Here is a 26,601-nt window from a genome sequence, read left to right as displayed (position 1 = left end):
CATCAGGGACGGCTCTGTCTTGTCATGCGCACGACCATTTCCTGACGGAGGTTAAACATTCACTCTGTGACCATGTAGCAATTAGCTGCTCGATTAACCCTGTGAACAAATGACTGAGCAGATGTGGTTGTGTTCATCCCTCAGCTTAAAAAGAAAAAAAAAGAGTTCAAAGTGACACGTAGCATTTTCTTCTTATTCACAGGAAGAAGAAGAAGAAGAAGAAGAAGAGGAGGAGGAGGAGGAGGCTGGAGAGTCCCCAGAGAGGGACTAGGCTTCCACACCGTCAAACCTCTACCTCATTCAGCTGTCAGGTCTTTCAAAGGGGAAAGACTGCATTGACCACTTATTTTTTCCCTTTATCCAACATTATTCTACTTCAGTTAGAGAATTTCCAATATCCAGTTGATCTTTCAGTTTTCAGCCTTTGTGTGCGTCCACACTGATCTGTCACTGAATAGGCAGAAATGCTCTGCATCTTTAAGTTCCTCTGATACATTTCCTTTACACAGATCACTCAGAACGCAGCAGCATGGGGGAGCATCAGAAAGAAACTCAGTAATCGTATCTTTGCTGGCTCTTACTGGCTGATCACATAAAAGTTCATCTCCAGACATTCTGCCTTTCAGAAACAGGCAGAAACAGTACAGCAAAACTACACTCCTCAACAAGAATACTCTAAAACAAACAGAAACCGGCAGCCATAATCAGTATGTATGGCCCGCGACCCGACAATTGGGGTTTGTGGTTGAGGATCCCTCAAAAACACCATCAACCGTATATGAGTGTGAGCATTAGCAGACCCTGTCGCACACCCCATCGTCGTTGACTGATTCTCCAGACGTCGACACGAGAAAAGAGACTGGGACGGTCTGGTTTTGTCATAAAGAAATGAAAGAGCAAATGTCTGCTGTTCCGGTATTCCAGTGTTGGCTCTAAAACAAAGGAACAAGTCCGACCTTCCCACCAGTCACCCAAAACCAAACTGGTGTTAAACCCCCGAAGACAGGGAGACGCAGAGATCTTTCCTCAAGGCTGTAGTTTATCCATCCTGTTGGCTGAAGGCCATTTCGAACATTTTTTAAAGAATTATCTCAAATTTTGATTTAGATCCCCATACATCATCTTTATATTTTACAAAAACACCATCTTCCTGTAGGCTATTTCTCCGACGATGCAAGGACAACATTTTTTAATTGACAAAGCAAAGGTATTCCATGGACCATGGTCCGTACCCAAACATGCCCTTAATCAAACATTAGCTCGAAACTGGTTGTTTCAATTGGTAACTGAAATTAAACTAGCGTTCAATTCGTTTGATGGATTACAGTTTCTAAAATAAACTGACGAAAGGTATAGCAACAAAGACACGTTTGTTTTGGCCTGAGAGAGGCTGGTGCTCTAGTGCGACATCTAGTGGCAGCGAAAGTCATACAAATATAACCTGTGATAGCGATTAGGCCGTGTTAGACCACAGGGCAGTGTTTTTCAAAAGACAGATTAGTCAAATAATAATCTTTAAAACTCCAACCAATCAATGTATCGTCTCTGTTTGTTTTGGCTGCTTGAAAAACACAGTAGCTTTTTAAAAAATTTCACATAGTGCAGCTTTAAACGATTTAAGTGATAACCAGGTCTTTTTTGGATCTAGTTCCACAAAATACCCATACTGACCCATACCCATATTATTATTTTCACCTTTTATCCAGCACAAAGCAATATATGAATCACTTTATATGTGACACTTTTCATTTGCCCCATGCACTTCAGACCATGTGCTCAGATAAAATAGAATAAAGCCCATTATGGCCCCCAAACTGCTTATCTGAAAGCATTGAATCTCGGGACGTGTCCATGGTCAGAGAACGTTCTATAAGAGGGAATCAAGATCACAAAACAATTGTTCTATTTAGGTTATTTCCAGAAAATCAACAAAAATATTAAAGAGGAAATAGTCTAGTCCAGCAGTGCCTCAAATAGGTGTTCTCAGCTTTATTTCGATCAACCTAAAGTCATGAATTAAGCCATGATGATGATGGTTCGGGTAAGCCTGGTTTAGCCTGATAGAGCAGAACGTCATTGCGCCACCTGAGCTCTGCTTTGCTCTCCCTGTCGTTGGTGGAGTTAACACATCTCTAGAAAAGGAACCAGAACCCCCTCACACTCAGTCGGGTACTCCACAACCAAGCTCGGACTACTGTTCGCTCATCGTTCAGTTTCTTGTTTGCGCAACGTAGCTTTAAGAAAACCGTGATTCCATCACCGTCACACTGCAACGACCTGCAAAAACCTCAAGAAAAAAACCACAAGAACAAACCACACATTACCTCTTGACACACTTGATACCTGGATTCAGCAGCGGTGTGACACTGAACGTCTCATATCACACTGTAACCCCAGGGAGCCCTCGGTTCAAGGAAACCCGATGGTATACCAGCGCTCTCTGGTCACTGATATGCAATATCTTCTCATGATTACCATCTACCTCTGACTCAGCACAACCAGCTCATGAACGCTGTCGCTCGGTACACACAAAACTGAGTGCGTTCTGATATTTGATAGCGTGTTGTGACTTTATACTGTACATTGAAGCGAGGTCCTGCCGGTTGTTCTTGTCATGGTGGGAAACGGCAATTTGTCCGCAACTGTTTTGTTTGACTCAGTCAGGTGAACCCCACATGATCCACAAAGAAGCAGAAGTAAAATTTGACAGAGTATCATGCATCAACGTTAAAGGAAAATTCAGATTTTTCTTTTCTTTGTTTCTTATTATTTTTTTTATTTTTTTCCCCCACTGGTGACCATCTTTGGTTAAAGTCTGAATGTTCAGGTAACATAACATTACAATATTTTAACCAAAATAATTTGTGGATTTCAGCTTTAACCCCAGTATCAGGAAAACATTTTAAAAATATCTTCTCAGCAATGTGACTGTAAGGTCATCGTAACCTTGAAAAAAAATAACCCTGAATTTTCCTTTAATGGTAGACAGACTCTAAAGCCATCAGTCCAACATTCAAAATGTGCATATCCATATGGAATCATTTTAAGATCATGCTTCAAATATTAAAGTCAGACTGAGAGTTTTAGCTTCAGCTTTTGGTTGTGTCAATACAAAAGCAATATTTAGTCCAATCAACTCAATTTCAATGTTAAGACAGTCTTTAGAGTTTGTCTCCATCCACACCCATGCACTTGGTGCTGACTCGGCTGACATTTCCTTCTGCCTGTATTCAGTGGTTTGTTTTTTTTTTAAATACTGAAAACGCAAAAGCAGCTAACCTTTATCAAGTACTGTTTTTTTTCTCCTTATCCACCTCAATATTAATCTGTGTCTAAACATTGTAATGGAACTTTGTTTTTCATTATCTGCAAACTGGGACCTCTGAGAAAGTGTTAACTTGAATTTATTTTGTACTGATTCACTCAATGGTTTTAATACGGATCAAGTGTATGTATGACACGACATGGTATAACTACAAATGTCTTCTTTTTTTGTTTTGAATAGTTTTTTTTTTCCTGAGTTATGTACTACCTACATATGTACAGTACCTCAAATAGGCCGATGAAAATGGACTAATCAGTTGACAAATACCTACCTCCAGTCTTGAAAAAGGAACGATTTTGCCGGTTTACTTCCAGTGTGAGTTGCATTGACGTGTAATACGATGTACATCAGGACTACAGAAGCTCCTCACTTAACATGTTGTATCAGATCACTCAAGTTTCCAAGCTCAGTACATTTATGTTCTCACAATCAGAGTGACCTTCAGGTTTATGGAACAGTTATGTTTGGATTTTTGTATATTTTCTTCATGAATATTGTCTTCTTGTTTTTAATTAGTAGATATCAATATACTTGATTAGCTGTTTTGTGTACTCCAACACAAATGTGATTTCCTTGTCTTGTTATATGGTTAAACCAGATGTATTTGGAACTGCTTTTCACTTAGTGATAGACAACATTGTTTTTTTTCTTTCACCTGTTATCATGGCAGCCTTTTGAAAAGTTAACATGGTATTTTGATCTTGGCCAGAGGTAGAACCTCAGAGGGGTTGTGACCTGTCAACCCGCCGTCACCAGCAGCACCAGCATTGAACACGGGCAACTACCAGATTAACAGAAGTCGTGGTAAACTCTCACCCGCCAACAACCTGCGCAGTGTTTTAGACTGGAACGATGCATTTAGTCTCAATGCAAAGTACTTTTTTTCTTCTGGTTTACTGAAATTTGACCCCTGTACTTTGCCCCTTGTTTTTGCTGTCTATGTTTATTCATCACAATCACAATCTTAACCGTAGCTGCTAACTAGCTAGTACACGGCCCCTCTGGAAGCACAGTGGCCGCCTGTGTTTTGTGCGACAGTTAAGCCACTGACCAAACTCCAAGTTTTCCACTGGTGAATAATTGTACTGGTTGGGCTCTGAGGCACGACTGGCTGAGCCGGGGGCCACGCTGCTCGGCTCGCCTGTGCGTGTTGGTCGCGGACACTCTTGGATTTTTCATTTAGGCGTCCATGCCAAGGAGTCAGAGCAGCCTTGATGGGCATCCGAGTGAGGGTCTAAGGTCTCAGTAAAAACAGATCTGTTGATGCTCTTATTAGCATCATACTCCAAATCGCCAGGCATTCATCCTGAGCAGACATACCGTCAACCTACTGCTCCTCCACCAGACACATTTTCTCATCCCTGTCAAAGCACAGAAGTTAATTATAAAACGAATAATAAATTCCATTTGGTGTCACAGTCCTGGCATCGTGTCCAGAGTGACTCACCGTGACATTGTCATGGTTCACTCGGACATGTGAACCGAACAGAGTCATTGTTAGTGTTATTGGTAACAACTAAGATCTTTCGACTGTGAAACATTACAAAGTAACTAGCAGACTGACAGGTCTGTCATCATGGAAGTCTAAATATGGTAGAGTAAATCAGGAGGGACTACGTAACAGTAATGACAATGCCACTAACAGTATCCAAACACTGTGCAGGTGACGGTGTAAGTTCATGCAACCAGAGCAGTCTATAAACCGAGAGAATCACAAGCTGCTGTTAAACTGTGTCGACTGTTAAAGCAGGCTGATCAGTGGCTTTACACAAAGTGCTCTGAAAAAGAGAGGCTTCATCATTTAATACCACGTGGTATTATCGTGTGACCTGTATCTAGATTCTAGATTAGAGTTCAAGAAACAAAAACCCAAAATGTTTTAAAGGGTAACTACACCAACTTCTGCTAGAATAATCTCTCAAGGCATATTTCGCATATGAAGCTCCAGTGTACCCCATGCTAAACGAGATAGGAAAGGAAGCATTGAAGCTCCTTTCCTATGCATTTAGAGAATCTGAACAGCTCTTATCATGGCTGCCGATAAAATACTTCCGGGTCACTTGAAGATTTAGGAAACTACCTGAGCAAATTTGACAATTTACTGCAATGCAATTGGAGCCAGACAGTGTAGATCCAGATACAGACCACATGACAATTCCAGATGTAAATGGTGTCTACTGAGTTCAATAAGCTCCAGGCTTCGGACTTCAGAAGTTTCCATTTCCCTTCGACTCGTGGACTTGATTTCAGTAGAGCATAAAAACACCAGCTCTCGTTCTCCGAGAGGCGGCGTTACCTCAGTGTCGGGCAGCACGACTGCAGAAGCCACCATCGATGAGTCTTACTGAAGTCGATCGTCTCTCCTTACGATACCATGTTCTAGTACAATCAAATACACACTACTACCTCCAAGAAAAGGCCTACTTTTACCTCGTCTTCAAACTTAAATACTGTTTAAAAAATTCAGGTGTCTGAGAGCTCACGGAGAACATCTTAAAGTTTTATATATATATAGTTTATTTTTGTGGGGGATACATTTTGTAAGACTGTTTTTCTCTGCCTCTCAGTCACCATTTGGTGAAACTGGACATTTACACTCTGAAAAAAGGAATTTTCTTACATTATGCAATGTTATGTAGTTCTAGTCTGCGAGTTTGGCTGAGAGACGTCCCAGCGCTCCCTCCGCCTCCACCCTTGTGTATCATTTCAAACGTCTTCTACAGTGTCTAACTTTTATCGCTTTCCTCTATCCACCTAATATTACTTTCTTGACTTCACTACAGATTTTGCTTGCTTGTTAAACAAAGTCTTTATAGCTATTCACTATGTGTTTTATTCAGCACAATAAAATGTATGGCATCCATAACATAGATGTGTGAGTTTTCATTCCAGTTCTTGGTTTACCATCTAGATGAATCCTGATCTTTTAGGGCTGTTACTCTAAGTATCAGTCCCCTAAATATACCTGTTTGAATTTGAATCAAGATCCTTGAATTGTTCCATGGGAAACTGGTGAAAATGTTTTGCAATGTTAAAGAAAGTGGACACAAAATATGTCTGGATCTTCCCCTTTGTCTGGATCCACACCAAAATTGAATAGGTTCTTTCTTGACCCATGTCCCATCCGTCCACCAGGTTTTGTGGAAATCCCTTCAGAATTCTTTGCTTAAACCTGTTGACAATCAAACAAACCAAACGATAAAAAACAAAACAAACGGACAGGGGCAAAGGTAATAAATAGAAACCAATAAAAAAGATATGAAAATCGGTTCTGAAGCAGACAGGTAGCGAAGTGCAGAGACTTAACAAAAGTAATGTCACACGTGCGGCTGCATTTTGGAGTAGTTGTTATTGAGCTATATATTCTTTTTATGGAGAGCAGGAAGTAGAGGCATTACAATAGTCAGTTATGCAGGTAATTAAAGCGTGCACCAGAGTCTCTGTGTTGGTCACACTCTGGCAATGGTCCTTAGATGATAAAACACAGTTTTTGCTATTTCTTTTTATGTGACTCTAGAAACTCCGAGATCTTTCACCTGTTTACTGGGGGTTGAAGCCATGCGCTTGCGTGGGACCCTCATAGTGTACAGGAGCACAAGAAGTGCAAAGACATGAAAAGATAGAGCCCGTCTAGCGCGCCTAGTTACGCCCGCTCGAAACTATTCAACCTTCACCTGTTCACACACATTCGTACTGCGCTGCCGTTTACCGCGTCACATTCATACACTGTCGCAAGAGCGGCCAGAGGCAACTTAGGGTTAAGTGACTTGCCCAAGGACACTTTGGCATGCTGACTGGGGGAACAGGGGGTCGAATCCAGTCTGTGGAAGACGTCCCTAACTCCTGAGCCACTGGCTAGTCTGGCGTGCAGCGTGTGTGTGTGTGTGTGTGTGTGTGTGTGTGTGTGTGTGTGTGTGTGTGTGTGTGTGTGGTCGGCCGAGGCAGAGCTCTGGTGTGCCCACTGACTCACTTCCACTTGGTTCTGTCCCTCACTGACTCAGGGCCCTGTCATTCACACCACAGCCCAGTTGTTGAAGAACACCATCCCCCCTCCTCTTCTTACTTCTGTGATTCATTTGGGCCTCACTTTGCCCCCTGCTTCACTTCTTACAGTCAACCCCCCTCCCACTCCTCCCCCCTTGCCCTCGCCTTTGAGCATGACCTCAATTTAATGAAGCACAGACTCGGAAGGCTGACCGAACCACAACAGCGAGTCGCCCCCCCTCTTTCCACTTGCCACTCAAAACCGCTCCAAAATGGCGTAACTGCGGACCATTCACATTTCTGCGAGGGAATCAAAGCGGCCAAGCGGTAAAATAAGACAAAAAGGAAAAGCACATCCTCTGTGGATCCATGAGAAATTTGCAATATGCCCCCCAGGAGACCAAGATGCACTTTGATGGCAGAGAAAGATTTCTGTCGGCAACAAAAAAAAAACTTCAGTGGTAACCTGAAGCTGCTTTGGGGGGAATTCCACCTCAGCAGTGTGATGACCAGACACACGGGACACCAGGAAGTGTTTACTATTTTGTACCGGGTGAGCACTCAGTCTACACTGCAAAAATATGTTATCTACAAAGCATAACTCATGAATCATTCCCAGTCTCGTGCTTCAAAGACGTTTCCTGGAATGTTCAGTGTCCTGAAAGACAACAGAGAAAAGCACCTTGGCTGCAAAACTAGTACAAGTCTACAAAAAAGGGGATTTGTAATGATACCACTTTATTTTAACATTAAATTATGCAGCTTTTCCGTAACTTTCATCGCATTTACAGTGACACTAAATAATGAGCATCAGTGAAGCGTTAACTGAGTGAATTATTCAAACTTATTATTGTTTTTGAACACATTTCAGCCAGACATGCTTAATATACTTTAAATAGTTTTGAACAAACTTTAGTTGCATGGTTCATATTTGTAAAAACGTTTTTAAAAGTATGTCAATCATTACATAAATCAGTTTGTTTTTTTTATCTATATATTTTTTCAAAAGATCTAGAACCCTGAGAGTTCAACAGTATTTAAAAAGGGGCAATATTTGCCAAAATCCAGCACTGCACTGACATCTAGTGGAAACTCAGGAACATCATTTGGTACAGGAAAGTAACAGTAAGTAAACAGTAAACAATTTAAAAAAGAAGCATTTCCTTCATTTCCTTTTTCACGCTTAAACTTACTAGCTGATGAAGCTCTATAGAAAGAGTGATGATAATTATTTTATGAACCGCATGTGATCTTGACTATAAGACTTCATGTGCTGTATAAACAGTGATATGTTTACACACTAGATATTCCAACCTCTGTCAGTGATTGTTGTCGCCACCAGGCTATAAAAGCTGAAAGTAAATATTGTGGCCGATCACTTGAAGTTATATATATGTATATTTTTTTTCACAAGGACTACATAACAATACAAGACGTCCCTAACATGTGTCTCCATAATATTATGCAGCAGCTCCATGGTAACCAGGCAGGATTTGGCCCAGGCCGGGCCTCCCCCAGCCGCAGATCCGATATGTGCCTCTGCATAAGCCTGGTATGTAACAATTACTCGAGCATGTGAGGCGAGAGCCTGTCTGTACATCGTGGCCCCTTCACGCGAACGTGAGGCCTCTGCCTTCTCCTTTTGGTCCTGTCCCAAATGATTATTATCATTGTTATTATTATTTCGTGGTGATATCTTCATCCCTGTACAGATTTTGTACACATTTTGCTTCTGATTGCAAAAGAAAAGGACCCAACAGTGGGTCCTGGGTGGGCAATGGGACAGCCCTCTGTACACTTCAGTGGGTGGTGGTCTGTGGTTTTGGCCGAAGCAACGACTGAGTCATGAATCACAAATAAAAAATGCAGTGCTTGTGCAGCCTGAATCATTTAAGGGCTAGGCAGTGTCTTTGTATGTTTTCGCTCATTAATTACAGCACTTTCAAAATGGACCTGTCAGTGCATGGTATTTTTACAAACATTCTGTGGTTTGTTGTTGCACAGCATCTGCATTTGAAAGTACAGATTAGGTTCTGTCGTGTCTCCATCTACAAACCTGGAGAGTTCGATGTCAATCGGATGAGTGGTCCTCGAAGGTCAGACAGGGATTATTTGTATCTTGGTGAAAAACCTTCACATACGTTTTATTTACACTATAAAACTTTTGAAGACTAGAAAGCCTGCTTGAGTTGGGTATATCCCGTGAGATGGACTACCTGTCAACATTTACTGTTAAAATAATATATATGTTTTTAAAAAAACTTATCATGATAACAGAGCGCCATTTCTACTCACAGCCGTGTTACAGCGTAGTGACGCAGCTCGGACTCTACTGACAGCGGATGTGACAGTCAAAGAAAGTCTGACAAAGATGTCAGAAATGACCTCATGCATAGAAAACATTTTACCCAGTTATCTCTCCATCCTACAGGACTATACGACCTTAAGCTTACATAGTTTGAAAAATAAAAGTATGATTTTATTTTGGGATGATGTGAAGGAAACTCAGTGTGTGTGTGTGTTCAGGGGAGAGTCTCGATAGTGAGTTTAATCAGGGTCACTTAAAGTCATCTTACGTCCGACCCAATTTCTGCTTGATAATGGACGAAGACAGAAGGTCACGTCTGTGCCACAGTACAAAAGTGTATAATATCTAGACTCTGTTTAGTTTTTTCATACACCTGCACCTGCTGTTTTCATATTTATATGTATGTCAATGTGATGAGTGTCAGACAAAAGAATATCGGCCACTAAAAGAAACGCAAAGGTGGTCAAGGAGTAACTTGAAAGCAGGAGCTGTCACGCTTATAGCTGTCCCCGTAGTTAACAGTGTAATGAGAAGTTCTTGATGACAGAAAAAGTTGAAAGAACTTGAGAGATTGGATTTGTCGGTGTCAGTGTGTTGGTGAAAACCAAAACGAGTGTTTCGGAAAATCCAATAAATACATTGTGTCTATTGTTGGAAACGGATATGTTAAGATATTATTGATAGTTACCATTTAGTATCGAGTGCATACTGTGCAAGATTTGTGCCAAAAATAGCATTTGAGTATTTACTTAGTTTGAATGATATCAATTGTTAAAATGCAAGCAGACTGTTTGAATTAGGGAATTCTAAGGTATATATGCATGTACAGTATAATATGATGAATTATGTTTCTGATCAACTGTTTCATAGTCAGGGAGGAAAAAAAACCCTGAAACTTGTCCCCTAACCACCTCACCCCTGCCACTCTCCTCCCACGAGAATGGCTCACAGAATGTTGGTTTGGGTGAAGGAGGAGGACAACATCTGATAATGCACACAAAACGCTTTTTTCTGGATGATCCCTTTTCCATTAAGACTTGCGCCTCAAAGCATTCCTCGGTTTCAGGTCTCGTAAACCGAATGAATCAAACTCCAAGGCTGTTTCCCTGTTTTTGGCACAAAACATGCTTTAATGCACATTTTAAATAGTTTCAGATCTACTGATAAAATTCAATCTGATTCTTTAAACATGTTGCCCTTTTATATTACATAAGAAACAATATATTCTGTCACAACTCTACTTTGCAGCGAGTATCTATACTGCTAACCTACAGGCAGTATTCAACTTGAGTGAACAGTGTCGATCCAATCTGTCTGCACATGGCTCTGTTCAAAAGTAGTGTTTCTTAAAAAAGCAGGAATATATGGAGGGACATTTTTTTTTCCAAAAATAAGGAAATGTTTGAATTGACTACAATATAGTGCATTTCAATAATTCAATAAAAACCCAGATTTGTTAAGTTTCTTTTCTTGATTCATGTTGGACATTTTATGACTCTGTCTGTAGAATCCTTTAAAACAGACAAATAAAAAAATAAAAGAATCTCTTGAGAAATGCTGGACGTAGGCAACATTATCAATGTCTTTATTTGTCATTGCTTGTTGGTTTATGTATTCTAATTTTTACTATTTACTATTCTGTCATCATATATACATACATAAGTTCCACAGTTGAATATACATATTTATATGTTTCTCCCCTATACTCACTGCACTGTTTGTCTTATTATTGTTGATAAAGTTGAGGGGGGGAAAGTGTTATTTTTTGAAGCAAATCCACATACGAACAATATGGACCAAAATTCTTCACAGTTTTATAAAGGATCAGGTGAAAAAATATAATAAAATAAGAAATATGAGAAAGAATAGAAAAACAACAACACATAATATCAATATTTGAATGAAAATAAAGCTTGGGCTTTGTCTGTAAATCATACTCTTCAATAATGTTAAAACGTTTGACTGCATTACTTTTTTCCCCATAACTTTTAAGAGCTCTGACCATACAAATGAAATTCATGGTGAAATATCTGGCTTTTACTGCGAAGGGATTCCTCTTCCGCAGCGCTCGTGCGCCGTGTTGAAGACAGGAAGTGGAGCTCCGGGGTCGGTCCGGCCAGAGGTGGCAGGAAGCTGCTGCTAACCCCAACATCTGCACGGTGTCGAAACCGTCAACATGTCGGCCAGGAACCCGGGGACGGAGCTCGGTGAGTAGGGTCCGGTCCTGCGCCCGTTAGCCTGTGGCTGTTAGCTCAGTGGCTCATCGACACGCGGTCAGTACGTGACGTTTACCTAATGAAGAGTTAGTTAAACGTGGTTTGGCTTGCACCGCTTCAAACCGGAGCCAGGAGGAGAGACAGGTTAATAAGTAACGTGGGAGAGGCGACTGACCTGCTGCACACGGACACTTTACTGTGTAACCCCTCTGTGGCACGCACACCTGTGAACACGTGACACTAGGAAGGCTGGAGGACTCCATTCTGTGTCTCATACTGGTGAACTGTTGAGGCCCTCTCCACCACACTGTGATTGACATCTCATGACTGTCCGTCCCTCCCCGATCAGCTGACCTGTTGAGTCCAGTTGTAACATACAACAGTTTAAGTATAGATTCAAAACCAATCCTCATGACACGCTGTGACATACGCATTGATTTACACGTCATCAGCAGTATCGTTCCCACCTAGGCCTGTCACGATAACGTCTTTTTGTTGCACGATATATTGTCCCAGAAATTATTGCGTTAAACAATATGATCGGCATTTTAAGACCTTTTTTTTCGATGGCTGACTCGTGAAGATGCAGCGTACAGTAGTCGTGCACGAAACGTGTTGCTGCTGAGTGAAAATCCCTATTTTCTGACATTTTATAGACGACACCGGTGATTGATTAAAGCTACAGTGTGTACTGTGTAATATTTAGAAGAACGTTTTCACAGAAATTGAATATATTGTCCATCATTTTGTGTTCATTTATGTATGATCACCTGCAAAAAAGAAACAATGTTTTTCGTCAACTTTTCAACAAACACGCATGTAGACACTGTTCGTTATTGAGGTCAACAAAAATTATTGAGTTCATATTCATGTATCGTACTATAAGTCGATAATGTAATTATCGCGACACCTCTACGCGTCTGTCAAAGCCACCGGCTCCTCTGCAGTCCAGTTCACACCTTTGGGGCAGTTGCATGATATTAAAATGAAATGGTTCATCTGCAGTACAGAACTCTGTTATCTAAAGTGAAAGATTGTAATTTCTGTGCAAATATGATTTGTTCATGAATCTTTTGCAGGTTTTTCAGCTTTATCCTTAATTACCATATTTGAGAATCTGCCTACGTGTATTGTACTTATGGACAAAAGTCTTACTATTTACATATTCTGAGTTGTATATTTACCCCGCACGCCGACATAGCTGGAAGAGCCGAAAAAAACTATTTTTTCCATGACATAGCTGCAAATAGTAGGAGACCATCTAAAGCTTTTATTGGTCAGAAAATGATTCCCCGTCATGTAATGTCATATGATAAGTGACCAGGTATCTCTTCCTCTTATAGGAATATAGTCACAACCTATAGATTACACAGATCCCAAAATAATGTATGATCATATGGTAGGAATGATGAAGTTACTCTGAAGACGGAAAATGACATTATATTGTGTAGCGATGCATTCACTTTTGCAACCAATAATATTAGAGAGACAATCTACTGCTTTATCTAGATCAACCAATCGTTTGTCATCATATCAAGTTGATGACGTCATTATGAAATATAACATGTTCAGCATTTCTGGTGCTTTGTGCTAAGCTATGCTAAATACACTGTCAGGATGTGTCTCTATTGGATAGTCTAATTTATTTTCCCTTCACATTTCTGCAAAGTAGTTTATCGTATGGAAAGGGAAGTTCTAAGGCGTCATAACAGCTGTTAACAGAACCAACGAGAGCAATCAAGGAAAATATTTCACAAATAGCTGAATGTAAACACACTGACAGGTATTTGTTTTCCCTCTACGTCCCCCGCTCATGGGCCGCAGACCTGGATGCCATATCCAAAGTGAGAGTAAACACACAGGCCGTCCTGAAGAGGGCGCAGCAGATCCAAGGACACAAGCTCCTCAAGAAACAGTGGCAGGTAGAGTTTACCTTTCACCAAAACTTTAACAGATAATCAACTACATATGAATTTGTGTGTGTCCACCGGTATGCATGTGTTTGTCACTGTCTTTTTATTTTCATAGTTGTATCTATTCTGTGCAACTATGACAATCCCCAAAAACAAAAAACAATCTCTTCAAATTTAAATTTAAAAGACAAAGCATCTGACAGCAATGAAAATGAACTATTACTTTTTGCTCTTATGTTGGCTGCCTCTTTATTGTGCCACTTGTCCCCTTTGTGTTCTGCAGGCCGCCTGGCTGTTGAAGGCTGTAACATGTATTGACTTGACAACTCTGGCCGGAGACGATACGCCATCCAACGTCCACCGGCTGTGTCTGAAAGCCATCCAGCCAATCAGACACGACCTGCTGCGGAAGCTGGATATGAACGACAAAGGTCTGCGTCTGCTACCTCCAGAAATGCCACACACACACACACACACACACACAGACACACCAGGGTTCAACATGCATGAGCTAAAAATGCCAATTTGAGTCCAAGTTGGCGTCTTAAAATTCTCACAGAATTTTACACTGTCAATGAACAAAATAATAACACATAAATATTAAAAAAACATAACGGGTACACACCCCAACCACGTTTGAGGTCCAAGACAGGTCTTCTTTACTTCTAGTAACTTTGTGCTGCGGACCGCCCCCACGGCGGTACCATCGGTGATCAGTATACTGTTCAACAGTGGCGAACTCCGGCTGTTTGAGGGGCAGGGGGCGAAAAAATAAAAAGGGCACCTACTGCACGAAATGGGGCCCCATCAAAGCGCAAAAAGCTATAATGCATCATGTGTGATGAAATGGTCTTCGAACTTGTGCACCTATATGGCACCACATGGCGGTCCCTGAACAAATACAGTACCGGTACCAACCAGTTCCTTCTTTCAGTACTATTCTCTTAATGTTGGTGCAACACTTTCATTTTCTGTTGTTGTTGTTGTTGTCTTCGTCACCATTGCAGAGCTTACATGGTGTATGCTGTAATATTTCTATGTGAATCGTACTAAATTCAGGTACTATTAGTTTCATACAGAGGTTTGAGGCGTACAAAAAAAGAAAAGAGTGGCGACTAACGCTGGTAAAAAATGCCAAACTGAAGTGAAAAAAGCCCAGTCATCTCCAGGAAGATGTTAATCCTAAAATAGCTAATTAATTACCTGAACATATCGATGAATTTATTCATGCCTTACTTAATCTTCAGTGATCCGTGGAGTGTTAGTCTTCTTTGGCGCAGGCTGCCGTCTTACAGGGATGGGTACCCAAACCCGGTATTAAAGGGGGCCCGGGGCTAAATTATCAAAGACCTTAGTATCGATAAGCTCTGACATTATTGGTGCTGCTTGCGGTGATGAATTAATGCATTCGGCTATGAGTAAATTTTCGCGATTTCCAATCCTGAAGAGAGATCTGTGTCCTAGCCTGTCCTGTGCAGGGGGCGGGGCCAGCTGTCACGGACTGTCACACAGACCTGCTCCTTGTGGCGATGGCAACGAGAGCGAAATGGTCGAAAGTCTGATTTAATTTCACCAAAATCGATGGAGACAACTCTCAAAAGTAAAGGCGGTAACACGAGTGATCTGTCGAACATTTAGTGGAGGTTCAACGTATTCAGGCAGAAAAATGCACCGTTTTCGCCGCAGTTTGTTTCCTGTTTCCTTCTCCGTCTCATTTTGTCCCAGTTTGTAAACATCATTCGCCGACACCTTAAGTGACGTGCTGGCGGGTGGTGGCGCAACTTCGCAGTTTTGGCCTTTGGTGCGTCGGACTCCCATACCCGAGGTCGTGGGTTCGCGGCCTGGCCCGAGCATTAAAAATCACAAAAACATCAAAGAAAGAGAGACGCGCTTTCTCCAAAATTGCTTACTGCTCCTTAAAAAGTTATTCGAACAGATGACCGATTGTTGAAACTATTGAGATTAGATATTCTTTGGTTTGACTAACAAATGAACTAGTTGTTTTAGTTAAACATAAAAATAAAATCAAATAATACAGGTTTGTCTTATTGTCACAGTTTTGTCAATCATTATTTGTATCAATAATAGTAACATTGTACTCGCCAAGTTAAAGCAGAGCCGAAGGTTATATGGTGTCAGGAATCAAGTAACACAGACGATCAGATAGCAGTCACACGATCAGACGTTTTGTGGTGGATTGTGGGTAGTCAAATGTATTTGGTTCAGACAGTGAAGTTGAACAGTAAACGCTCGCCTTCAGCAGCTCCGTAGCCTGTCGATGACGTCACAACCTGCAGAGGGCGACACAGACCAGATCATGACCATGTTTCTCCTTCTCTGCTCTGTGTTGTTTGTCAGGAGTGACTACAGCAGCAGTGTGTGTCTATCCATCTCGTGTGGCTGATGCAGTCACATCATTAAAAGCAGCCAACTCCAGCCTCCCTGTTGCCTCAGGTAAGTTGCCTGAAAAGGAATCTTTACTGCAGGAAAGAAAGGAATGAATGTTGAGCTGAGGTATGAGTTAGTATGTGTGCTGTGTACCTAATAATAAATGTGTAAGACTTGTACTTGATATTCACTGACTTCCTCCTCCTCTGCCAGTGGCCACTGGTTTCCCAGCTGGCCAGACTCCACTGGAGACCCGGCTGCAGGAAGTGCGTATGGCTGTGTCCGACGGTGCCACGGAGATCGACATTGTCATCAACAGGACGCTCGCACTCACAGGACAGTGGAAAGGTACGCTGCGATCACATGATGAGGAAGACACGCGCTCTTAAGCACAGGAAAAAAGAGCCATCAAATAAAAGGCATATATATAGTGATTTTACATGACTACGCCATCATTCAAATTATTTCTACTTTTCCTGTGGCTGTGTCGCACAGTCCTTGTCAACAGATGGTGTGGCCCATTTGTCAGGGCGCAGTTTTAAAAAAATATTTTGTAAAAAACAATTTTTGGTCCTTTTATTAAAAAGCAAAAACTAAATTTGTCTGGGCTTTGTCAAAGTTAAATGTGATTAATTGGCCACAGTCCAACTCAAGTTTGAATTAAGAACAAATACGGACGTGATAATTTTATGTTGTGTTGCGCAGCAATTGCAAGTCTCAGCTGACAATTATGACATTTCACCCCCTTGTTATAGCATTCAAATAATTATCTAGAATATCACTTAGATTCAATCACACATTGGAGGACAAAATTGAACACTAAAGGATATCAGTCCCCTAAATAAAGCCTGATTTATTTCATCAAGATCCTTGCATTATTATAAATCTGCCCCTTTTTCGAGACCCACACCAAAAATTTATGGGTTCTGTCCCCCATGTCCCATCCTTCCACAAAGTTTTGCCGGTCAGAAAATAAACAGACGGGTGACAACATAACCTCCTTGGCCTAAGTCATCAAAACCAAATGTGACCACATGAACATACATCAGCGTGAATGGAACTTCTTAAAATGACAGAAACCATATTTGGGAAACTTTAATTTGATATATACCATGATTTTTTGTCCTGCTAACTATTTATATGCAGTCTGTGAAACATTATTGGCTTCATAACAGACCAGAAGCTCATACAAGTAAGTTGAGTGAGCTTGTCTGACAGCCCGCATGTATACATATTAACCTCTCTAAGGAAATGTGTGAGCGTAATGCATGAGTGCTAAAAAAAACTAAACGCAAGTTCGTATATAACACTGAATGAAAAGATGACTCCCTGTCTCAAGAAACATGGCAGGAGAGGCATTTTCTAAAATGACAATTATCCCAAACACTGCAAAAATCCCAGAAGAGTTGGGGGAAAAGAAGAAAAGTACTGGCAAAGATTTCGATAAACTTGAATCCAATATAACACCATTAGATTACTTTAAAGTGAAAGTAACAAAACCCCTCCAGCAAAGAGGAGCTGAAGAGAAGCATCTGTTAACGAATGGGAGAACATCTCTCCACAGGATTGTGCAAGACTGTTATCCGCCATGCCCAAGAGGATTGAATCTGTGATCAAAAGTAGGAAATGCATTCAAAATATTACCAAAAAAGAGGAATGGCAGTTTAGTTGTACACTGTAGCTCACTCACTCTTTCAGCTGAGCGTCAGAACCGAGAGAAGCTCTGTTTTAAAGGAAAGAAACCTGAGAGTGGTTTGTATTTTTGCCTCGGGAGGGGGAGTGTCCCTAGAGTTGGGAAAAACCAGGGGTTATTCCCACTGCGTCACTGAGTGCATCACAGGTGTCTTACTCTCGTTTGGACAGTTCTTTGTCCAAGAGCTTCCCGACAGAGTGAGATGGCCACAGATCAGAGACGGAGCCAGAAAACAGCTGGAGGAGAGTCAGATAAAGGCACAGATCCCATAGCATGCTCTCGCCACAGAGGTGCTGAAAAGCAGACCTTTTTGTTTTGCTGCGTAAGAGGCTTCATTCTGCTGCAGGCGGCAAACCTAGGCTCTCCCAAGTGTTCCCGTTCGGGGGCCGGGCGCTGGCCTATCAGCGGAAAAACGCTGGATCAAATGATCTGCTTGGGGGAGTGCGACTCTCCGCCGCGGGAATTTGCCGCGTCTTACCCAACAATCAGAATTGTACACTTCCTTGATGAAGCACAGATTCCCGTGAGCCCACAGTGGGAGCGTTTCCAGGCAATTCATATTCATGCTCTTGCTGTCTTTGACATACATACCTCCCCACCTGAACTAAAACACCTATGTATGTATATACAAATATGTGTGACGTAGCTCTTCCTTGGCGAACCCTTGTAGACGGGATAAGTAGTCTGAATGTACAGAGAGAGCTAGCGTCACCACATGACTATCGTGGCCTAGCAGGTCGAGCCGGAGACAGCCCAACCCCCTCTGGAGCTTGTCCCTGAGAAGAGGACCCAATTGAACCACCATGAGTGGCTGACATTGTGCCCAGCAAACCCATCACTACCTCTACCCATCACTACTGTGTGAGGGGAGAACCAGTCCAGTCTCGCAGGGGACACTTTTGTTGTCTGGTATCGACTGAGGGGACAGTGGCGAGCTCTGTCTCTGGAGGAGGCCAAACGAATCAGGATGTCCAGATAAAATAAATCTCTGTCACCCTTTTCTATTAACTTGGCCCTCCACTTGCTGCTCCAACTGAGTTGGACGATCACACACCTGAAAGCACCTGTGTGCACTGACGGCCAGTGAAGAATCCTCTCTGCTGCTGCTTGAGCTGAACGTTTGCTCAACGTGGCCCTTGGGAGGGAGAGAAGAAAAGGCAGAGGGTATGGGCACGTATACCAGTCACCATCTTCATAATCTGAATCATGCCAAGGAAAGAAACCACCCCTAACGTGCACAGATGTTTGAGAAGTCGGGGGTGTGGGGCGGGCTGTTGTGGGCAATTGACAGAGAAAATCTGGAAGCCACTCTACTGGGAAGTGGTTGTCTCGTAAAAGAGCTGTCGCGCATGGCAACATCCACAGCATCACTTTAATTGCCGCTTCTGCTTGCTGGGTGGCTTGGCAGAAGGGAGGTCTCGGCTCTTTGTGGAGCAGGCTGAGCAACGGCCGCTGAAAGATACACAGTCTCGGACGACGCACACAGAAGTGTCCTTTTTTAGATGCCTGAGGGACGTGTGTGACTTCCTGGAGTAGTTGAATGGGGCCATCACAAGTCGTTTTTACGGATCTGCTCAGAAACCTGGGACATGTGAAACCACAAGCTGATGGAATAGCAATAGTTTGTAGACTGAAATAGATGCACTAAATAGACATGACATTTTATTTGTATTTCTCAACTGGTAACAACTGAGTCTTTAACTCTCTGTGTCTTTAAAAACTTACCAGTCGGTTTAGGAATTACAGCAGCTACAATCCTGCAGTTGGTGAATTAACCCCTTTGTGTTTCATTTCTCGCTCTACAGCCATGTATGATGAGATCCGTCAGTTTCGAGAGGCCTGCGGCGATGCCCACATGAAAACCATCCTGGCTATTGGAGAGCTGGGCACCTTCACCAACGTCTACAAGGCCAGCATGGTCGCCATGATGGCTGGTGAGTGTCATCACAACCTGTCCAAATGTTCTCCTTAAAGTCCCCCTCCACTCAAACAAGTCTCCTCTAAAATGTCTGATATCGACTATAGGGACTTGTATCGGGTGTTTTCACATTCCTCTCCTGGAGGAGAAGATTTCTGTGCACTTCTAGCTATATTAAGTACGTCACAAATACAGAAACCAATCACTGTCGAATATGCAAATGTGAGGCAGATAAACCGGATACTTCCAGTGCAGCAGAGGCAGCGCATCCACGAGAGGACGGCAGGTGTGTCAGCAGACAGTTAGCGTTAGCATTAGCAGTTAGCATCCAGAAGAGGATGGCAGGTGTGTCAGCAGACAGTTGGCGTTAGCAGTTAGCATCCACGAGAGGACGGCAGGTGTGTCAGTAGACAGTTAGTGTTAGCATTAACAGTTGGTGAAAGTTTTATGGCTGAATCTCGCCGATGTTGCCACTAGCCATCTTGTTGCGCACATTCCTTATCCGGTCAACCTAGCGCGAGCAGCTGTAGTGGGAGGGGCCTCTGTAAGTTGCATACCATGAATATTCATAGTCTCAGAATTCCTCATGAGGGAGAGAGAGTGGATGGTTTCAGTGAGTTTTTAAACTTTTTGGAGTAAACAATGTTAAACAAAATATTAGGCATAGCAGATTATTTTTATAAACTTTAAAACGTGACTGGAGGGGAACTTTAAGGTCATTAATGTTTCAGAAAGAAACCTGGACTTTTGATTTTGCTACTGGAAGGTCAATTTGTGTGAATTAAACCTGAGCAAGTGGAAGCTCCTGTCATACAAAATGTCTTTGAAACGATAGAATACATCATCTGCTTCCTTCATGAAATATATAAGGCACAATCATAATAAATGTCATGTTTAGGCTTGTTATTCTTATGCACACAGAGGCAGAATTAGTTGAATATGCCACTCATTGACAGCGTGTCTACACAGGAAGCATTTCAGTCATATTTGTCAGTCGGCCTCATGAGTGTGACAGGAGAGATGAGCTTCTGTCTTATTAAATTGTACTGTGCCATGTTTTAACTGTGCTATTTCTGCAAAAACAACACAGTCATCACAGTTATCTGTGCATCGGGCTCTGAATGCTGCTAAAACGCAGGTAACCCACACTCTGTGCCTTCTGCAGACTGTGTAGACACAGATGTAGGACGCTCTGGCGTCGTGCTGCTCTCGCTGAGCCTTCTGTATAAACGCTGTTTATAGTTTCACCTGAGATTCCCTTCGGCAGCTGGAGGTGAATATGAGCTCGTCACCTGGCTGATGGATCTCTGTGGTGAACTGAAATAGCTCGACAGATGAAATAGTTTTAAACGTGATGAGGCTCTTCATAGAGGAACAACCCACACAGCCCACTACAGTATATGCTGTGTTTACTTGGCTCCACCTTTCTAGTCTCGCTGCCAGTGGATTTGAACAAACTACTGTGCCACACCGCTGTGAAAAGAGAGGTTGTTGTCAGGAGAAACATGTCATGTCTCGTGGCACTAAAGAGCATTTAAAAGTCTGAAGTCTGAAGTCAGTAGAAGTTGGAAGGCTCTGTGTAATTCCTGCTATCTCCCAGTTTGTGGCGCTGCTGCTTAGAATTTCCTTCTGCCCTTTGGAAATGGCGAACCTGATACAGCTCTCCCTCTCTCTCTCTCTCTCACACACACACACACACACACACACACACACACACACACACTATGCTTAACTAGCCATCACATAATAAGCCGATTACAGAACCAAATTGTCAGGGGCTCTGATAGAGATCATTATTAAAATGCATTGCTTTTGTCGCCACACTCGCTCCTTAATCTCCTCTTGTTCCTATGAATTGCGTATGAGATTCCTGAAATTGAATGATAATTTCACCTATTAATCTCTGATGCAGGCTATTTTACTCTGGCTGCTCCCCGCCAGTATCCCCCTGCCCATGCAAATGAATAGAGCTTCATTACCGCCACCCGCATTTAATAACCGTTATCCATTATCTGGTAATTAAGACTCCCCATAACGAATCTTAAGGATTATGCCAGTTTGAGGAAGAGGGGAGAGCGGCTGAAAAAAAAGACCCGACTACAAGAATACATAGAACATGTCTTTACTGAAATGGAAAATGTTCATCTTGTCCTGTTCCGTAATGAACAGTCATTATACACCATGGAGGCAGAAGGGGAGATTTTTTTTCCCTTCCCTTCTCTTTCCTGCAGCCTCCAGTTTGTGGGTAATCTATTAAAGAGCATCATTTCATCTTCTATTTTTATCAGGAAAGCAGATAAAACATAATCGGCTGTGAAGGAAGGGAAGGAATAATTAAGGGTTTTATTGATGAGCATGCAGCTGCCCTCTGCTAGCCATCAGCAGCAGCATATGTTCTTGTCTGGCCAGGCCAGACGATCGGAGTAATGCCCTGTCCGTCCTCTGTCTGCACCCTCACACCCAACACTGTGCTGCTGACTCGTCACATGTTTAATCTTTCTGTACAGGTTTGGAGCAAACGTCTTGACCGATGAATGATGAGTACAACACGACTGTATTGAAGATCACATGTCACCCGTTTATTCCCGACAGGTTCGGACTTCATCAAGACTTCCACAGGAAAGGAGTCCGTCAACGCAACGTACCCAGTTGCCATAGTGATGGTGAGAGCCATCCGTGACTACTTCTTGTGTACAGGCCACAAGGTACAGTACTCAGCTCCTGCCTTTCTGCGGGTCGTGAATATTTGCTGGTTAATGGGGTGAAGAGAAAAGCGGTTACGCCACTCTCTAGATCAGTTGCATGGATGTCGTCCTCTCTACTGGCAGTATTGTCTAATTTATTAGGTCCATTCCGTAACCAGCCGTTGGATTTTAAAGAGCAGGCACTTGTAAATCTGCTCAATTACAGTACAGGATGGTGCCAATGTCTGCGGAGACCCAGACCAAAACTACACACAAACCTTTACAGAAGGACATGTAGTGTTGCTCTCAAATTTATGCAGTGTACACACATTGTTCTTGTTGTGTGAGTGTGTTATGGGGACTTCCACAAATAGCCATTGATGAATGTGGGCAATGGATGGAACAATAACCTATACAACCATATACATCTTAATAAAGATACAAAGAGTTGTATTCCAATTCTTAACGCATCAGCTACTCCCCTTTACCCTCCACTAGACAGTGGCAATTATTATGGCAGAAGGTGGATTAAAGCAGTGTTTTTTGGCAGATACATAAAGAGTCTACACAGTTTTTCCCTCATCAATATCTGATTATACTTAAGATCAGCAGCCAAAGGTAAAGACATGTCAGTGTGTCTACCACCACACAATAAACAGTGATGCACTACTAAAGTAACCTATGTTTTCTTTTTGGCATTTACATTAATTTTAATTTAGTAAATCATTTATAGCAAAATTACAGGGCTAATTGTTTCAGTTTCATATTGTTCTTCCCTCTGCTGAGTGTATTTAAATCTGCAAATAGAATGTTGTGTACTGCGATGCCCCCTTCTGTTCATTCAGCAGCAGTATTCTCACGATGTGTTCAGACCAAACGGGGAACAAATTCTTCCCATGGCGCAATCACAAACGAAGTAGATAGAAGACAAAAATAGGCCCGAATATGTGCCACGCAACTGTAGCTAGGGCAAGTAGTAGTTCTTCGGATGGATTTTTCCTTGTGTATTTTGTCATATCACATATTAGATGCTATAAGCAGAATATCATTGTTCTAGTTTTGTTTTGTTGCCAATATCATGGAAAAGTGAGTGAATTGATAGCTAGCATAGCTGTAAGATCAAAATTAGCACTAATGAATTTAATCTTCATTAAATATCCAAGAAAACCACGCACAAAAACGTCATATACGTGATCAATATTCTTTTCTAGGGTATTTGGTCTAAATTACTCTTGACTCTTTAAAACCATGAACGTTAAGAGTGTAATCATGCTTTCAAGTGAAGTGTGCTTCCTTCTGACCGAGGCGTGTGTTCTCTCAGGTGGGCTTTAAGCCAGCGGGGGGCATCCGGACGGCTCAGGAGTCCCTGGTGTGGCTCTCTCTGATCAAAGAGGAGCTGGGCAACGATTGGCTCTGTCCCCAGATGTTCCGCCTGGGAGCCAGTAGCCTGTTGGCTGATATCGAGAGACAGGTGAGGACACGCACAGCTCACGTCACTTTGCTCATGTCACTTTGCTCATGTCTTAACTGTTCTTCACAACATGACCTTCGGATTATAACGTTCGATCTGACATTTTAGATAGAACATTATAATTCTATCGAAATTGTTACAATTAAATATTCCTCTGAAATGCTGCGGCTCATATTATGACCAGGGACAAAAAGGAATGGCCGCATTACCCCTGTGCTGGCCACCCTACACAGGCTCCCTGTTAGATTTCATATTGATTTAAAAAAAAAAAATGTTATTGCTCAAGTTTTAGGCCTTGCTCCCAAATACCTCTTAGATTTACTGACCCGGTATGTGCCCTCTCGTCCACTATGGATGGAGCCCTGCTGGTTACTCACAAGTCACAGCTTGTGACTGAGGGTAATTGGGCACTATGGAACTCACTGCCCTTTGAACCTCTTTTCAAATCCCTTCTTAAAACTACTTTTTGAGGAAAAAAAGTCCTTATTTGTTTAAATTGTAAAGCACTTTTTAATAAAAAAAATTATTAAAAGTTTATTTTTATTTTATATTTCTGACCCCATCATGAAGAAAAAAAAGGTTAATTGTCTAAGTCCCTCTCTAATATGGCTCTGTAAGGTCTTATCTGGGGAGCCATGTTTGGGCATTAATATCTTGTATCAAATCAAAATCAAAGAAATATAAACCAGGATTTATTTTAGTTTCCAGTATTGATTATACCTGGTGTGTCAAAAAGGCCAAAAAATATTAATACATTTGAATATTAAGAAATTAAAAAATGTTTATTTTTCAGGCCTTAGAGAGTACTGGAACCTATGGTAAATGGACTGTATTTATATAGCGCTTTTCTAGTCATATAGACCACTCAAAGTGCTTTACAGGAAAGTCACATTCACCCTTTCACACATTCATACAGCACTGCTATTTACCACGCATTTTTCTGTCACATTCATACTCATCCATGCACTGTCGGAAGAGCCGTCAGAGGCAAGTTAGGGTTAAGTGTCTTGCCCAAGGACACAACGGCATGTGTACTGGCGAGAGGTGGGATCGAACCGCCAACCTTCGGGTTGGTGGACAAACGGCTCTACGTCCTGAGCCACAGCCGCCCCTGACTATCATATTCACATTTGTTGTTCAAAGCTTGGACTTTGACACTGAAAATTCCAGCTTGTTCAAGCAGAAAAGTGGATCCGTGGGGGAAAAAAAAGTCAAGACAAAAGAGGAACAGCAGATATAAAAAGAATGTAAAAAAAGATCATATCAGCAGAAATTGAGAGGAAACAAACGATTTTCTTTGAAAATCCTTACAAACTGTATTTCCGTGTTTGTTCTTGTTTGTACAGATCTATCATCACGTGACTGGACAGTATGCGGCCTATCACGAGCTGCCTATGGCCTGAAGCTGCAGACTTCCTGTTTTCATGGCCAATCAAAACCTCAGACTCGCCATAAAGAGCCCGTCGGTGGTCGTCCAGGCAACAAACCAACTCATCTTTTGTTAAAACAAGTCAAAACAGTATTTTATCAATTTGCTTTTTTGCCCTCCATGTCCTGAAAGTCTTAAAACTCTGGCCCTCACTTAAAGAAATAAAAAATGGTCTATGTGGAAAGATGACTTGCTCATGTTCTCATTTTCCCTTTTCCACTCAGACCCGAGAAAGACCCTGAGCTGAGGGGTTCCATTACATTGGGGAAGCCTCTGCTTCATGTTGCCTGAATGATTTTTGCATACGCTTGTCAAGTGTCCGACCTATCCCCATCAATGTGCGCTGAATCTGTTACTGAGGCTTCCTCTGCTCTTAATTTCACGAGCAGGAAGCTCGACCAACTGAGGAGCGCTGGGGATTAATCAGGGGTTAAGTGAATTTAAAAGATCTGATTGAACAGCTCACAAATTTTCAGGCTCCATTTGAAGACGGAAAACTTTCTTCTTGCTTTCCTTCTTTAATTAAGAAATCACAGGCCTCGACCTTGACTGGAACAGAGGATAAATGACTAAATTAATTGTGGAAGGAAGGAGATGTGAGCTGTTGGGGAGGGGGGGGTGTGGGATTAGATGAAAAACTCGAGGGAGGGGGTTTGCTTCAGGGTGCTGGTGGAAGGGCTGGGAATGGGGCCACGCTCACTTATGAACTGTAGGTGGTGGTTTGACAAAGTCGAATACAGAACTTTGAATGGTATTCTACAACAAGGTCGATGCTATCTACAAACTTTATATAAAACAAATATCCCAAAGCTTTAAAATGACTTTGAACGAAAGAACATGATATTTCTGTTTTGTTTCAACCTACTGTCTTCTTAGTTCCAGCATAAGAATACGACATGTTGCTCTGGACTGAATTCACTCTGGATATTCATCACTAAGTGGATGACAGCAAGTTTGTGACAGAGCTTCTCTAATTGGTTGGATTTCTTTGTCCCGAGCATCAAAATCAGGACAAATTATGCACAAGACCATAGACTGTATGTAAAGATGGACGACGCAGCTCCACTTATATAAAAAAAAAATTAAGCCAAAATATCACCGATATGGGCGCTGTCCATATCAGTGGGGCATGGACTGGATATGAAAATTAAATCAATGCGATGGTGACTGAAGCATTTATTCTCTTGAATCACCAGCAGGGGGCGACTCCCTGGTTGCAAAAAGAGCTCAGTTTCTATAGAAGTCTGAGAAAATGACTCTACTTCTTACGCC

At 42.0% G+C, this 26,601-nt stretch overlaps 2 protein-coding genes across 2 annotated transcripts in view; both read left to right on the top strand.

The window, feature by feature from the left end:
• The window catches only part of hmga2 (high mobility group AT-hook 2), a 41,748-nt gene extending 35,557 nt beyond the window's left edge, over positions 1-6,191 (top strand). The window contains exon 5 of the mRNA XM_035626581.2: positions 203-6,191. Coding sequence (XP_035482474.1) covers positions 203-271 — 69 coding nt within the window. The 3' untranslated portion in view covers positions 272-6,191. The remainder of the gene's footprint in view (positions 1-202) is intronic.
• Positions 6,192-11,665: 5,474 nt separating this feature from the next.
• On the top strand, positions 11,666-25,513 carry dera (deoxyribose-phosphate aldolase (putative)). The gene is made up of 9 exons (XM_035626704.2): positions 11,666-11,824; positions 13,658-13,755; positions 14,030-14,177; positions 16,105-16,200; positions 16,348-16,482; positions 19,633-19,761; positions 22,338-22,450; positions 23,751-23,900; positions 25,247-25,513. The coding sequence occupies exons 1-9, from the start codon at positions 11,794-11,796 to the stop codon at positions 25,301-25,303; spliced, it is 957 nt and encodes a 318-aa protein (XP_035482597.1). The 5' UTR covers positions 11,666-11,793; the 3' UTR covers positions 25,304-25,513.
• The last annotated feature ends 1,088 nt before the right edge of the window (positions 25,514-26,601 follow it).

This window comes from Scophthalmus maximus, chromosome 2 (assembly GCF_022379125.1).
Source record: "Scophthalmus maximus strain ysfricsl-2021 chromosome 2, ASM2237912v1, whole genome shotgun sequence".
NCBI classification, from domain to species: Eukaryota; Metazoa; Chordata; class Actinopteri; order Pleuronectiformes; family Scophthalmidae; genus Scophthalmus; species Scophthalmus maximus.
The sequence above is the reverse complement of the archived record's forward strand: the minus strand, read 5'-3'. Positions and strand labels throughout refer to the sequence as shown.